Source organism: Emydura macquarii, unplaced genomic scaffold, assembly GCF_026122565.2.
Source record: "Emydura macquarii macquarii isolate MOO-44397 ecotype Brisbane River unplaced genomic scaffold, CSIRO-AGI_Emac_v2 contig_212, whole genome shotgun sequence".
In the NCBI taxonomy this organism is placed as follows: domain Eukaryota; kingdom Metazoa; phylum Chordata; order Testudines; family Chelidae; genus Emydura; species Emydura macquarii.
In genome coordinates, this window is record NW_027130349.1 from 7,610,521 (window position 1) to 7,624,150 (window position 13,630).

The following is a 13,630-nucleotide window of genomic DNA, read 5'->3' on the forward strand; positions in this document are numbered from 1 at the left end:
GTTTTCTTCTTAGAGTGATTGCTCATGTCCATTCCACTGTAGGTGACTAACAAGCAATACTTTGGAGGTGGGTAGGAGTTACCAGTGAGCTACCCTCAGCACCGCTCTGCCAAATCCTGCGTCCTCTCTCGACTGCTGGACAATGGCGTAGTGGGACGTGAAGGTATGCACTAACAACTAGGTGGCGGCTTTGCAGATGTCCTGCAGGGGCACTATCTCCAGGAAGGCTGTAGACGAGGCTTGAGCTCTGGTTGAGTGTGCTGTGATGGTTCCTGGAAGCAGCACCCTCGCCTGCTCGTAGCAGAACTTGATGCACGATGTAATCCACGAGGAGATGTGCTGGGGGAGACAGGTGAGCCTTTCATCCGGTCTGCCACTGCGATGAAGAGCTGCGTCGATTTCCGGAACGGCTTTGTACACTCGATGTAGAAGGCCAGGGCTCGTCTCATGTCCAGCGAATGCCATCTCCTCTCCTCCTCCAAACCGTGAAGTTTGGGAAAAAACACGGGGAGAAAAATATCTTGGTTACAATGAAATTGGGAAACCACTTTGGGCAGGAAGGTTGGATGTGGCCTTAACTGCACCTTATCCTTACAAAATATTGTATACAGGGATCCGAGGTCAAGGCCCTAATTTCGGAGACCCTCCTAGCTGAGGTAATGGCCAACAGGAAGGCATGAAAGCATAAGCAGGGGGCATGAAACCATGGGTTCAAGGGGGACCCCTTGAGTCTCGAGAGGACCAGGTTGAGATCCCAGGGAGGCACAGGGTCATGGACCTGCAGATAAGGCCTCTCCACCCCCTTGAGGAACCTGACCAACATGGGATGGAAGAACAGGGATCTCCCCTCTAGCGGCTGATGGAAGGCCGATATGGCCGCCAGGTGAACCCTAAATGAGCCAGTGCCAGACCCTGGAGCTTTAGGTACTCCAAGATTGCCTGTACAGGTGAGAGGCTGGGCGGAATACCCCAGGACGCCGCCCAAGAGGTAAACTGCCTCCACTTAGCCCGATACACGACCTGTGTAGGTTTCCTGCTGCCAAGCAGGACTTGTTGGACCTGCACCAAGCAGGCTCTCTCTCCCTCCATCAGCCACAGAGTCTCCAGGCCATGAGGTGCAGGGAGTCCAGGTCCAGGTGCAACAGGCGACCATGGTCCTCAGAGAGAAGGTCGTGCCACCTCGGGAGCTCCAGGGGTGGGGCGATTGAAAGACCCAGCAGCATGCTGAAACAATGCTGTCTCGGCCAGACCGAAGCGATGAGTATAACATCCACCCTGTCCCTCCTTATTTTCAGCAGTACCTTGGGCAGGAGCAGAATTGGCAGAAACATGTACATGAGGGTCCCCGTCCAGTCGATGAGGAACACGTTGGAAATCGACCCAGACTCGCGACCCCGGAGTGAGCAGAATCTCGGACACTTCCTGTTCCAGGATGACGCGAACAGGTCCAGTTGGGGAACACCCCAGTTCTGGAAGATCGTAGTCACTACCTCCAGGTGCAATGACCAGTCGTGGTAGGGTAGAAACGACCTGCTGAGGCAATCCATCTCGTCATTCCTCACTCCCAGGAGGTGAGAGGCAGTCAAGTGGAAATCATGCCTCACAGCAAAGTCCCACAGACAGGTAGCTTCCTTGCAGAGAGTCGAGGAGCGCGCTCCCCCCTGCCTGTTTATATAAAACATAGCTACGGTGTTGTCCATCAGCACCTGCACCACTCTGCCTGTCAGGAATCAGAGGAACACCCTGCATGCTAGGCGAAAAGCCCTCTGCTCTTTCACATTGTATGCAGGTGCCTCTCCTCCCCCAACCAGAGCCCGAGTGCTTAGGTTGGCGCTGATGTGGGCTCCACATCCCACACCCGAGGCGTCAGAGATTAGGGTGACCGACGGGACCAGTTCCCTGAATGGAACGCCCTTCAACACAGCCCTGGGAGACCTCGACCAGTCTAGGGAGTCTACGACGGGTAGGGGGACTGTGACCACCCAGTCCAAGGGGTGTCTGCTTGGCACATATACTGAGGTCAACCAGGCCTGAAGCGGTCTGAACCTCAGGTGAACTAGTCTCACTACGTATGTGCAGGCCACCATGTGGCCTAACAGCTGTAGACAGCGCCTGGCTGTTGTCGTGGGGCATCAGTGCAGCTGGGAGATGATAAAGACCATCGTCTCGAAACGTGGCTGAGGCAGGAAGGCTCTGGCCTGGGAGGCGTCCAGGGTGGCCCCAATGAATTCTATACGTTGCACTGGGGTTAGTGTGGACTTCTGCTCGTTTATGAGCAGTCCCAGCCTGCTACACGTGGAGAAAGTGAGGGTCACGTTCTCTTGCACTTGGGACCTGGACCTGCCCGATTAGCCAATCATCCAGATAAGGCAAGATTTGCACTTCCCTTCACCTCAGGTGGGCAGCCACTACCACCATGCATTTGGTGAACACCCCTGGAGCCGAAGATAGGCCAAAGGGTAGGGCTGTAAATTGGTAGTGGGAGCCAGCCACTGTAAAATGGAAGAAGCACCTGTGGCTGGGGAGAATGGACACATGAAAGTATGCGTCCTTGAGGTCAAGGCCAGCATACCAGTCTCCTGGATCTAGGGAAGGGATTATGGAGGGTAGGGAGACCATGTGAAACCTGAGTCGTTTGACATATTTGTTTAGATGACGCAGGTCTAATATGGGTCTCAGACCCCCCTTTGCCTTGGGGATGAGGAAATACCTCGAACAGAACCCCTTCCCCCTTCTGCCTTGAGAAACCATAACCACCGCTCCTATGTTGAGGAGTGTGTCAACCTCCTGCAAGAGGAGTTGCTCATGAGAGGGGTGCCTGAAGAGGGACGGAGGTGGAAGGTTGTTTGGGGGAGGAGGGTAGAAGTAAATTGTATGGTGTAGTCCCCTGAGACTATCCCGAGTACCCAACGGTCTGATGTGATCTTTGCCCATTCGGGATAGAAGGGCCTTAACCTGTTCAGGAAGGGGCGGGGCGGATCCAGGAGAGTAGTAAGGGCGCCACCCTCGGGTGCACCATCAAAACTGCCTCCTATGATTGCCTGACCCCTGGGGGGTCCCTGGGGAACTGAGGACGAGTTGGGGGGCTGATTCCGCCTTCTAAACTCCCTATTTCTGTCCCTATTTCTGTAGGGTTGAAAGGGCCTAGGCAGAGGCCTTGGTTGCTGCTGTGCCTGGGGCCACAACTGCCGCCTGGAAGCCTGGGGCATATACAGGCCCAGGGAGTGAAACGTGGCCCTGGGGTCCTTCAGACCATGCAGCTTCGCATCGGTCTGATTGGAGAACAGGGCCGACCCATCGAAGGGGAGGTCCTGGATTGATTGCTGCACCTCCTGGGACAGGCCTGAGGATTGCAGCCACGAGCACCTCCTCATGGAAATGGCGAAGGCTATGGCCCTACCCGCCGAGTCAGCAGGGTCACTGGACGTCTGGAGTGCTGCCCTAGCCACCGTGATTCCTTCATCCAGGATGGTGGTAAAGTCTGTGGCCTGGTCCTGGGGCAAGTCCTCAGCAAACCGCCTGAGGGAGTCCCACAAGTTAAAGTTATATCTCCCCAGGAGGGCGTGATGGTTGGCAATCCTGAACTGAAGGGCTGCCATAGAATAAATTTTTCTCCCAAACAAATCCAGTTTTTTGTTGTCTTTGTTCTTGGGAGTGGAACCTGGCTGATCTTGCCTGTCCCGCTGTTTGCCCACGTCTACCACCAGAGTTCCCAGGGCTGGGTGAGCGAACAGATACTCGAACCCTTCAGCCGGAACATACTTTTTCTCTGCCACCCTTGATGTAAGGGCGACTGAGGAAGGGGTTTGCCACAGGGCCTTTACGATTTTGAGGAGCCTATCGTGGACTCGTAAGGTCACTCTTGCTGGGGCAGCTGCTGCCAGCACATTGAAGAGGGTATCATTGGCCTCCTCTAACTCCTTCACCTCCAGGCCCAGGTTAGAGGCCACCCTCTTGAGCAGTTCCTGGTGCGCCCTGAAATCCTCCGGTGGCACCATGTGGTCCGGGGAGACTGGTGAGGAGGGAGAGGACTGCCGAGGTGCGTCCTGTGGGTGCTCCCCCACCTGATGTGCGCCCATACAGGGTCCCTCCATGGGGTCTGACTCCTTGTCTGAGGAGCAGTGTCTATGGACCTTCTCCTGTGCTGGAAGCACGGACTGAACCCCCGATGACAGGATGGATTGGGGCCCCGGACCCATCTGGATGCCTCCTGGGGCCCAATAAGGCCATTTCTGTGGCCATTGTCCCTGGGGCCAATCTTGTGGGGGCATCAGCTGTCCTGACAACTGTCCCCCCGTGGGACCCCGAGCCACTGGACTGGCGGTGCCGTGCACATCCTCGGAGGACTGCCTCTGTCGCCGCGAGTGGCGCTGATGGATGGAGGCGTGCTCCGAAGAGCTCTTGATACTGGAGCGCTGTCTCAATACCCATGACTTGCGGCGCCATTTGCCCTTCGGTGACTGAGACCGGCACTGCTCTCAACTCCATGGTGTTGAGCCAAACCCCGGCAACCGGGTTCAGCATCGTGGACTGCATGGTGCCAGGTCCTCGGATGGCGACCGGGTTCTGCACCACCTCGGTGTGGGCAAACTCCTCAGTGCCGAGTCCTCCGACAGTGACTGGGTTCTGCATCACCTCAATGAGGGCGAACTCCGTGGTGCCAGGGATCTTGAACAAGAGCTGTCCAAGCGCCGCCTGGCAGACCTCGACCAGTGCTGCCTCTTGGCCTGCGCGGCCTCTGGTGCCGGGGACCAACGTCAACGCCGAGAGGGAAACTCCTCATCCTGAGTCGAAGCAGGCCGGCTGAACAATGCCGACCTGGAGCAACTGCTCGGGGAGCGTCCTCGCTCTACTCCTGGTGGCCATCTGGTGGGAGATCTTCCTCCCTGTATCGGGGATCTCCACCGCTCTTCGGGGGAACCCAATGCGGGCTTGCCCCAGGACATAGGCCCTTTCTTCCTCCGTGGAGGGGGGGTGGAGATGGCATAGGCAAGGCCAACAAGGCTCTTGCCATCTGAAAAGCCTCCGGTCTTGACGCCATCGGCAGAGGCACTCTCCCACTTCCAGGAGTCGGGGAAGGCTCCCTGCACGGAGAGCAGGCACCGGAGAAGACTCAATAGGCCGTGGCCCGGTGCATCTCCACACTCGATCCTGCCCGTACCGACGGTGCAGGGGAGTGTCCACGCTCCGCACACTGTTTCTTCCTCTTCAGCACTGGAGATGTTGCTCGGTGCTGAGTCGTGGTTGGTACTGGCGGTGCACTCTGCACCGAGGTTACACTCGGTGCCGAGGTGCAGCAGGACAGCTCAGACACCAGACAAAGCGCTGCCTCCATCAGCAGGGCTTTTAACCGTATCTCTCAGTCTTTCTGAGTCTGTGGTTTAAAAGCCCTGCAGATCTTGCACCTATCTTTCCTGTGCTCTTCCCCCAGGCACTTAAGGCACCAATCGTGGGGGTCGCTGAGCAGGAAAGCCTTCCCGCAGGAGGTACACGGCTTAAATCACGGCGACCAGGGCATAGCCTGGCTGCTCTAAGTCCCCAGAAGGACTTCTTATCTAACTACGCTAAGAACACTTAACAACAACTACTTAAAACTAACTAAACTACTTCGAATAACAATAGTTCAAAGGAGAATAGAACTTGCAGAGAGCAAAGCTAGTTCCAGCAACCGTCATGGGTGGAAAGAAGGAACTGAAGGGCCGTAGGGCCGGCAGTGCCTCATATACCACGGCATGTGGGCGGGACTCCAGCGGGCACCAGAGCTAGCCCTACAGGATCTGCTAAGGGGAAAAAAGTTCCAGGAACTGTGCACAGTGGCGTGCACTCACCTATAGTGTAATGGACATGAGCAATCACTCGAAGAAGAAATAATGGTGTCTCAAAAGTGTAGTCTCTACATACAGTAGCTACTGAAAGAAAAGAAAAATAACAACCAATACCCGTCAGTCTCATGCACACAAACTAAGCAAAATGATAAACTGTTTGCTAATCTCTGACTCTTGCAAATGAAAATAAGTAATCTTCTCTAATCAGATCTCTATGAAGTTTCCATTTTTTCATAATAAAACATTTGTTACAGATGCCCTGACAGATTTTACTATCTTGCCATTCTATTGATTCTTAAATAGGAAAGCTATCATACTTCTGACTGCTTCTCATGAGAAGACTAAGTAGATTATTTGATCGTCTGGTTCATCAAAGCAGGAAATACTTAAGTGTCACAGCTGGTCTCAGACTAAATAGCTTGTACCAAGATTTTAAATGAAAACATTTCTATCTTCACTGGGTAAGCATTTCATAAATGACTAGACAGTAAAAATTATGAAGACAACAACTGACATCATCTCATAACTGCAAAAGAAGTCTTAACAGCACCAACACTCATGTATTTATTTTCACTTGCTCTTCTTATTGCTGTCATGCAAAATAATTTTGTATAATGAACAGCCCCTAAAAAAATTCAGACAACTATTTATATTTCCAGTGAAGACTTAAGATTAACTTTTAAAGACTCAGAAAGAAGCAACTTCTACATTTTATCTGATTCACCAATTCCTGTTACTGATGCAACCTTTCCAAATTGGGTCTGTTACTACACATGGCCCTGCTTTAATGAAAATGAAACATCCTCCACAGACTGAACCCTACTCCATCATCTGTACTCTTCACAAATTTGTGGATCTGGAGGGATCTCATTCACTCTTTAGCTTGCACACATCTCTGTTGGTTCAAAGTATAAAAATCAAACCATAGCAAAAAGAAGAAATATCTAAATACTTACATTGTGCATCCTAACCCAGTATAAAGCACCCCTTTTCACATATCTACACGTGATGCCAATGGAAAATTTGTTCATTTAAAGGAAAAGATGCATCCAGTTTGCTCATCTCAGCAATCTCTTCCCCCAGGGCCAATATAAGGCCTGTGCACTTAACATCCACTTAAGGCCTCAAAATAGCAGTATGACCTTGGACACATCGGTTCTCATTTCCATGCCTCATTCCCCTCATATATAAAGTGGGGATAATGGTTCATATTTTCCTTTGTAAAACACTTTGAGATCTAGAGATAAAAAGTGTTATGTAAGAGCTAAGTATTATTAATTATTATGTAATAACTATGCTATGGAATGATGATACAACCTTGGTCTTTACAGGGCTGTACCAGATCTGTAATATGGTTACAGACAAAATTAAATTATGTAGTAATGCTGTTCCCTTATGGTAAATGTTACTGGTCAAATGGGCCTTACAGCATAGTAAGAATTGATTGCTTCATTTACCTTTTTCTTTAACTTGTTGATTTCACCCTTTCTTAGTTGTTTTTTGTTGTTTGCCTTAAGAAAATATAATAAAGATGCATCATTCCGTGCAAATTATAGCTGTATTTAGAGTGGTGTTATGTTCTTCCCCTCTTTGTCCTTACTAAAATCCAGAAGTCCTTGTAATTTTGCCCATTAGTTGGCACAAATTGCCCTTTCTAATCTAATCCTATTTATTTTTCTTTAATGAGTTTGGCTATATAGATTTTTGGATGGAAAGATAGAGCTGGTCACTTTGATGTGGGAAGTATCATTTTTATTGCAGAATTGTTTCTTTGAAGTGAAAGGAATCAGTGGATGAGTCATGAACTATAAAAAAACCCAGACACTTTCTTTCTGAACTTTGGTCTAACTCCAGGAGTATTGGAGTGTACAAAATAACAAAGTATACAAAAGTTACAGAGGTAAAATGATAAATGTAGTACCTTGAGATTAGTACTGTTATAAAAATGTTACTTTCAATAAACTACCCTTTGCAATAGTAATTGTTTATTCTATTATAAATATTTACTATTTATCTATTCAGCATCTCTGAAAAAGCCAATTCGCAGATGCACATACTTATAGCTAGCTTTAGATACCAAACTTTGAAAATGACGACCCACGTGTCTGATTTGGTTTTTGACCTGCTTTTACAAGTAACACTTAACATTACCATACCTGAAAGAGACAAAATATTTTATGATTTTTTTTCCCATTTATTTCCTCTATACATTTGAGAGCAGTTTCTCAGTTCCTTTTTTTCGGCCATAATCCTGCAATCACCTAGGCAGTTCACATGAACATCAGTCACATGCATTAGTGCAGTGGTTCTCAAACTTTTTGTATTGGTGACCCCTTTCACATAGCAAGCCTCTGCATGTGACCCCCCTCGTTTCCATGGGTGACTGCCCCTGGCCCCTGTGGGCTCCCCACTCCCCCTTCACCCCAATCACTGTGAGCACCCCGCTTTGCCCCTAATCCTTGCCCTGCACCATCTTTATTCCTAACCCCTGGAGTCCCCTCTCCTGTGCCCATCTAGGGAAACAGAGCTGCATACACAGAGCGGCTGATATTGCTACTTTCTTCCACCTTGAAAGCTGTTCCTCCACATATCCCCTAGAGGGCAGTGAGGGAGGGAACAAAGAGGAACATCAGGGCTCCCTGCATCCAGGTCACTTTCCCCACCTGGGCTGCGTAAAGGGAGGGCAGAGAGCACCAGCCGAGGTGGGGAAAGTGACCTGGATGCAGGGAACTCTGGTGTTGCTTCTTGCTCTCCCACTCCCAGTCCCCTAGGGGGGCATGGAGGAACATTGGGGCGGTGAACAGTATCTGTGTCTTCCTCAGCCAGGAGGAAGAAGGGAGGCTCACAGCCCCACACCTGGCTGGGGCTCACAGCTCACGACTCCCCCTTCCCCCCATAACCACATCACAACCCTCAGTTTGTGCTTGATGAGTGACGTCTTTCTTTATGTCGGCCTTTCACTCCACCAAATTTTTTTTAAAGGGGGGGGGAGGGAATATGATAGTAAAACCACACAAATTGGCTGAGGTACTCAGAGATCAATTTGTATCTACAATTTTTTTTTACTATATTTTCAAATTGAGGGTGTCTCTTGAATTGGCAGTGTATCACTGGATGGGTTGCTGGATTGAAAGCTGGAGGAGAGGGTGGGCGCAGGTTCATTTATCAACTCCTAGGCAGTGCTGGAGATAGTAGCCTATCCCTGATACAGATAAGCCAGTTGAGACAAGATGCTGCAGGCAGAAGTATCAAAACCATGAGCCCTTTATAAATATTTATTTCATTGTTTATAAAAGTGTGGCGACATCCTCACGTTGGGAGCTACTCTAGACATGCCGAGTTTTATATAGCAGATTTTTTTTCTCCCCTTCCATACATTTCTTTGCTCTTGCAGTCCTAGACATTCAACTATCTTAAAACCATATCCTGCACTTTCTCTGCAAGCAAAGTTCCCCTGATGTCAATAAAAGTTTTCCATAAACATTTTGCCCTTAATGATTAACACAGAACTGTGTTTTTAATTATGAGTTTGGCCTCCTAAGGGAAGCCTAAACCACATGGAAACATAATACATACACAGAGACCTATTACATACAAATTATACATTGTAAGGGGAAAAAGCTATGATGTACACTTTGGACAATTAGAAGTCAAGAATGATTATTTAACGATATAACCAACAGAAGTTTCTTGCCTACTGGTACGATAACAGCTTGCACTTCTCATTGTTGGAATATGTGCTCACATCTTTTGTTTTAACCAGAATAAAATGGAACTATTATTTCAGAGTTGCTAATTCTACTGCCCAAATAAAGAAAAAAAAAAGAGTGAAATTGAACCACCATATAACTATAACAGAGAAATTGAAAATCTATGCATAATACATTGACAAAACAAAAAGTTACAAAAGAGACAACATCCAGGATTTGGTTAAAAATTTAACAGCACACTAAACAACCAAAAGTTGATTTAATTGTGTATGATTGTGTATGAATAGGTGTAGGATTTATTTTACTCCTTGTTATCAATAATGGCAATTTGTCTTCCTAGGATCTCTTTGCCTCCAATGTTGCATACAAATACCATTGTTTCATTAAGTAGTTATCTTTTTCATAGCAGAACCTAAGGGAAGCAAAGGACATGTGCAATATATCATTCTAAAGATAATTTAATTATTGCAGAAACAGTTATCAGGTCAAAAGATCTAAAACTTTGTTTATTCAAACATTTTTCAAGAACATTCAAGTCCTATAAACATTACAAGGAAGAGAAGCTAAAAGGTAACTTAGGTATAAACTGAAATATGAAGCACAACTTAGTTTTTAAAATGTTTTCAAGAATGAGGAAACAAGGTTTGTAAAATATTTATATTCTGCTGAACTTTTACCACATACATATGCCTTAATACGCAGAATTTGTAAGATGTTGGGACTTTGATCATGTACAATATATTCAAAGAATTAACAGGATTAAAAAGGCTGGAATTGATTATTTTAAGTGTCATTTGTAAACAGAATATGTACCAATCAATGGTCCATGTACCTATTAATCTAGACATTGCTCCCTTTTCTCAGGGGATAGAAAGACATACATGAATATGTGGTGAGATATGCTGTATTTATACTTATTTACTTCAGTTTCCATTGTTTTCTGATTTGACACCAATTCAAAGAAATATTTTCTTTCAGAAAAATCAATTGATTCAGAAGCATGTACTTCAAGTGATCTGCCCTACTTCTCAAGGGGAATCAAAACACAGGAACACCTTGTAAAACTGAAGACACCACCATAATCTAATCAGAAGGCTAATCACTACAAGGATTTCAATTTAAGTATATCTGTTTCCATTTACATTGCCTTTTGAGTGCACCCCCAATAATAAAAATCAAGCTCTAGAACTATGGGAGGGGGAAGTCTTCTAGATAAGCTAAAAGATCCTACTTAGTTTTCATTCTGCAGAGCAACGAAATAATCAATGTGTTGGAATTTAAGAACCTCATTTCCCCAGCTGGTCCAACCAGGCTGCAGGTAGCGAGCAAACAATTCCAAACATTCCACATCAGGTTTGATATATTCTGTCAGAACCTCTGTGCAAAAGAAAAAAAAAAGAAACAAAGATGATGATGAAAAAGGAGTTTAAAAAAATCAATTTCCTCTGAGCTGTTGGGAGATGAAAAAAGGAATATTTCATTAAAAAAAGACAGCAAATTAATTTCAAGGATTTCATCAACCAGCTTGACTATTTATAGTCAGAAAGTCATTTGAAATAAGTGCCCTTGAGATTTTGAACAATACTGTCAAAACCTTCAATAGCCCTGATTTATCGATTTTCATTTGGAGTCAGTGAATGAGGATTTCAGCGCCTACACAGGTGACTTTTCAATTTTTCAATATTGTCATCATAACATCTCCTGAGTATTAACTTGACTCTTTTTAAATACATGAACATTTAAAAAAAAAGTATTCCTTTTTAAAGAGCAATTGCTTGTTTATTTATTAGGACTGAAATTCCCCCCACCTTTCACAACACAAAAAGGACAGAGCAATTAGATGACATCCTGTAAAAAGATGAACCAGAAACACCAGTTCAAGCATACAGTAGTCAGTGGGTAGTTAATACACAGGTTTATTCTTCTTCATTATACTAGAACCATTCTATCCTGGAAGCATTAGGAAAGGTCCATAAAAATGTTCTTTCCTATAGTACTACAATTACAATCATGTTTCTTCTACAATTGTGTGTTCTTTGTTAATGTTTAAATCTAAGTAAATAGATATTTTCTGTTAAAATACCAATTATTTCACATTATGAGGAATATTCAGCAAGGGGGTGCAGGGAAGGTATCTTGTTTCTTTGATTTTATCTGAAAGTTATTATTTCAAATATTTATTACACTTTTAAATGGGTTACTGTGATCAGACAGATATAGCTTGCTGTTAGGTCAAAGGATTCTGAATTTTTAAGTTTCAGGGAGAAGGTTTAAAGTACAAAAAAAGCCTACTAAGTAAAGGTTTTTAAAAGTAATACAAAGAAGAGGGAAAGGCTGAAAAATACCTCTACAGCAAAAATATGCCCCAGCAATGTAATTTTTACTTCTGACTGAGACTAACTACAGAATTGAAAAACTCCCCCTCTCTCAAGAGTGATTTTGTCCACTTTCCTCCAGAACTCATTCACACAATTTTCACTATTCCTCATGAAACATGAAGCATAGAAAACAATCCATTATTGTATCAGGCATTTTGTTACTTGAACTGATCTCTCCTTTCACTATCATTTCAGAAAGCAGAAATACATCTGATCAGCATACATCAAAGCAAGGGTGGGAACATTTTTGGTTGGAATCCATTGTTTGATTTTTCGGTCAGAGTTGTCTATCAAAGAATTACACTTTCAGGTGGGTGGCTGCTTGCAGATTTTTCATCTGTTCAAACCCACATCATGAAATGCTCCTGCTGCTGGAAGACGAATATCCTTCCAAAGATCAATGTGTGGCAATCCTACCACATGCTTTTTCTACCCACACATTTTCCCCTTCTCTGAAAGTTGCAATCCACTTGAAACTTATTCTAATATTATATTTTAAAAGGTTTTTACTCTTTAAAGTTTCCATATTTCTCACATATTGGTGTAAGCACAGGTCATGTAGACCTGCCCCATCTCCCCATTTTTAACAAAACCACAGAAATGTTACAGGTGATTTATTCACTTTTTTTTTTATTAAGGTTTTATTAAATTCATATGTTGGAGAACTTGCATTTTGTATTTTGTTCCTAAAATATATATACTGAGTATATTGATACAGCAACAGGAAGTCCAACAGCACTAGTATTACTAATTATTAAGCACCAAAACGTCCATCTCCTGAAAAGTATTTTAAAATACCTACTGTCTGACTCAGCAAATGGGAGAAATGACTTCTGGCAGGGATTGCTTAGCTGTAACCAGAGGTGGTGACTCCAACCTTTCTATCAGTTTTGGTGATGGAATTTAAAATGGGTTCCCAGGAGTTTCTCCTACTTTTCCTCCCTCCACAGCCCCTAATGATCCCACTCCAGTACATGACGACTGTGTGGGTAGATGCAGTCAGATTATAATTTACAATAATTCAAGCTACACTACAATTTTTCATAGCTTGGCTTGGGTATTTACATAAGCACATCAGGCAGTAACCCTCAGTCCAATGAAAATTAACATATAAAGAGGGCAATAATATGGTCGTATTATGTTGGTATAAAATCTAATGACACCAGTTTACTTGAACATTAACACTTTCTATTTTAAGCTATAAATTATAGTATCTGTGTTAGGGTTTTATGCCCTTCCTACCTTCACAAGGTATGCTAATACACACTTGAGGCCTGATCCATGGACCTTAAGCAAAACTCTTTATTAAGTTTTTCAGCTGAAAAAGGACTGAAGGATCATCCCTTTGATACCAAAAGATAAAAATATTGTATTCTCTAACAGGCATACCTTAAAAACACTTTTACTTTTTCAGTTCTATTTGTCATAGACACAGATGTCACTAAAAATCAATATTATTCTAACTTAAAGGGACACTATCAACTTACACTTGGCTCAAAATTGCATTTTAGAGCAACACATTTAAAATAAGAGTTCAAAGAAAGCGTCTGTTTTGAAACAAGCAACCCTTCCCCTGTAGTGTTTGAAATTTAGATACTGAAGTAGTAGGAACCCCGATATGAAACTGTCTTTATAAATGAAAGTGAAAATAACTTCACTGATTTATGGTCCAAAATGTAAACATACAGCATAAATAGTGAAAGGAGATCAAATGATT

General features: G+C 44.8%; 1 protein-coding gene across 4 annotated transcripts in view; it reads right to left on the reverse strand.

The window, feature by feature from the left end:
* Positions 1-9,085: 9,085 nt before the first annotated feature.
* Positions 9,086-13,630, reverse strand: part of METTL4 (methyltransferase 4, N6-adenosine) — a 33,021-nt gene continuing 28,476 nt past the window's right edge. Inside the window, exons 9-10 of one of the 4 annotated variants that reach the window (XM_067547063.1) lie at positions 10,821-10,912; positions 9,086-9,947 (exon numbers count right to left, since the gene is read on the reverse strand). In XM_067547063.1, the coding sequence (XP_067403164.1) occupies positions 9,936-9,947; positions 10,821-10,912 (104 nt within the window). In that variant the 3' untranslated portion in view covers positions 9,086-9,935. Of the gene's footprint in view, positions 10,913-13,630 lie in introns of all 4 variants that reach the window. The other 3 variants (XM_067547045.1, XM_067547071.1, XM_067547055.1) reach the window with 3 other exon arrangements.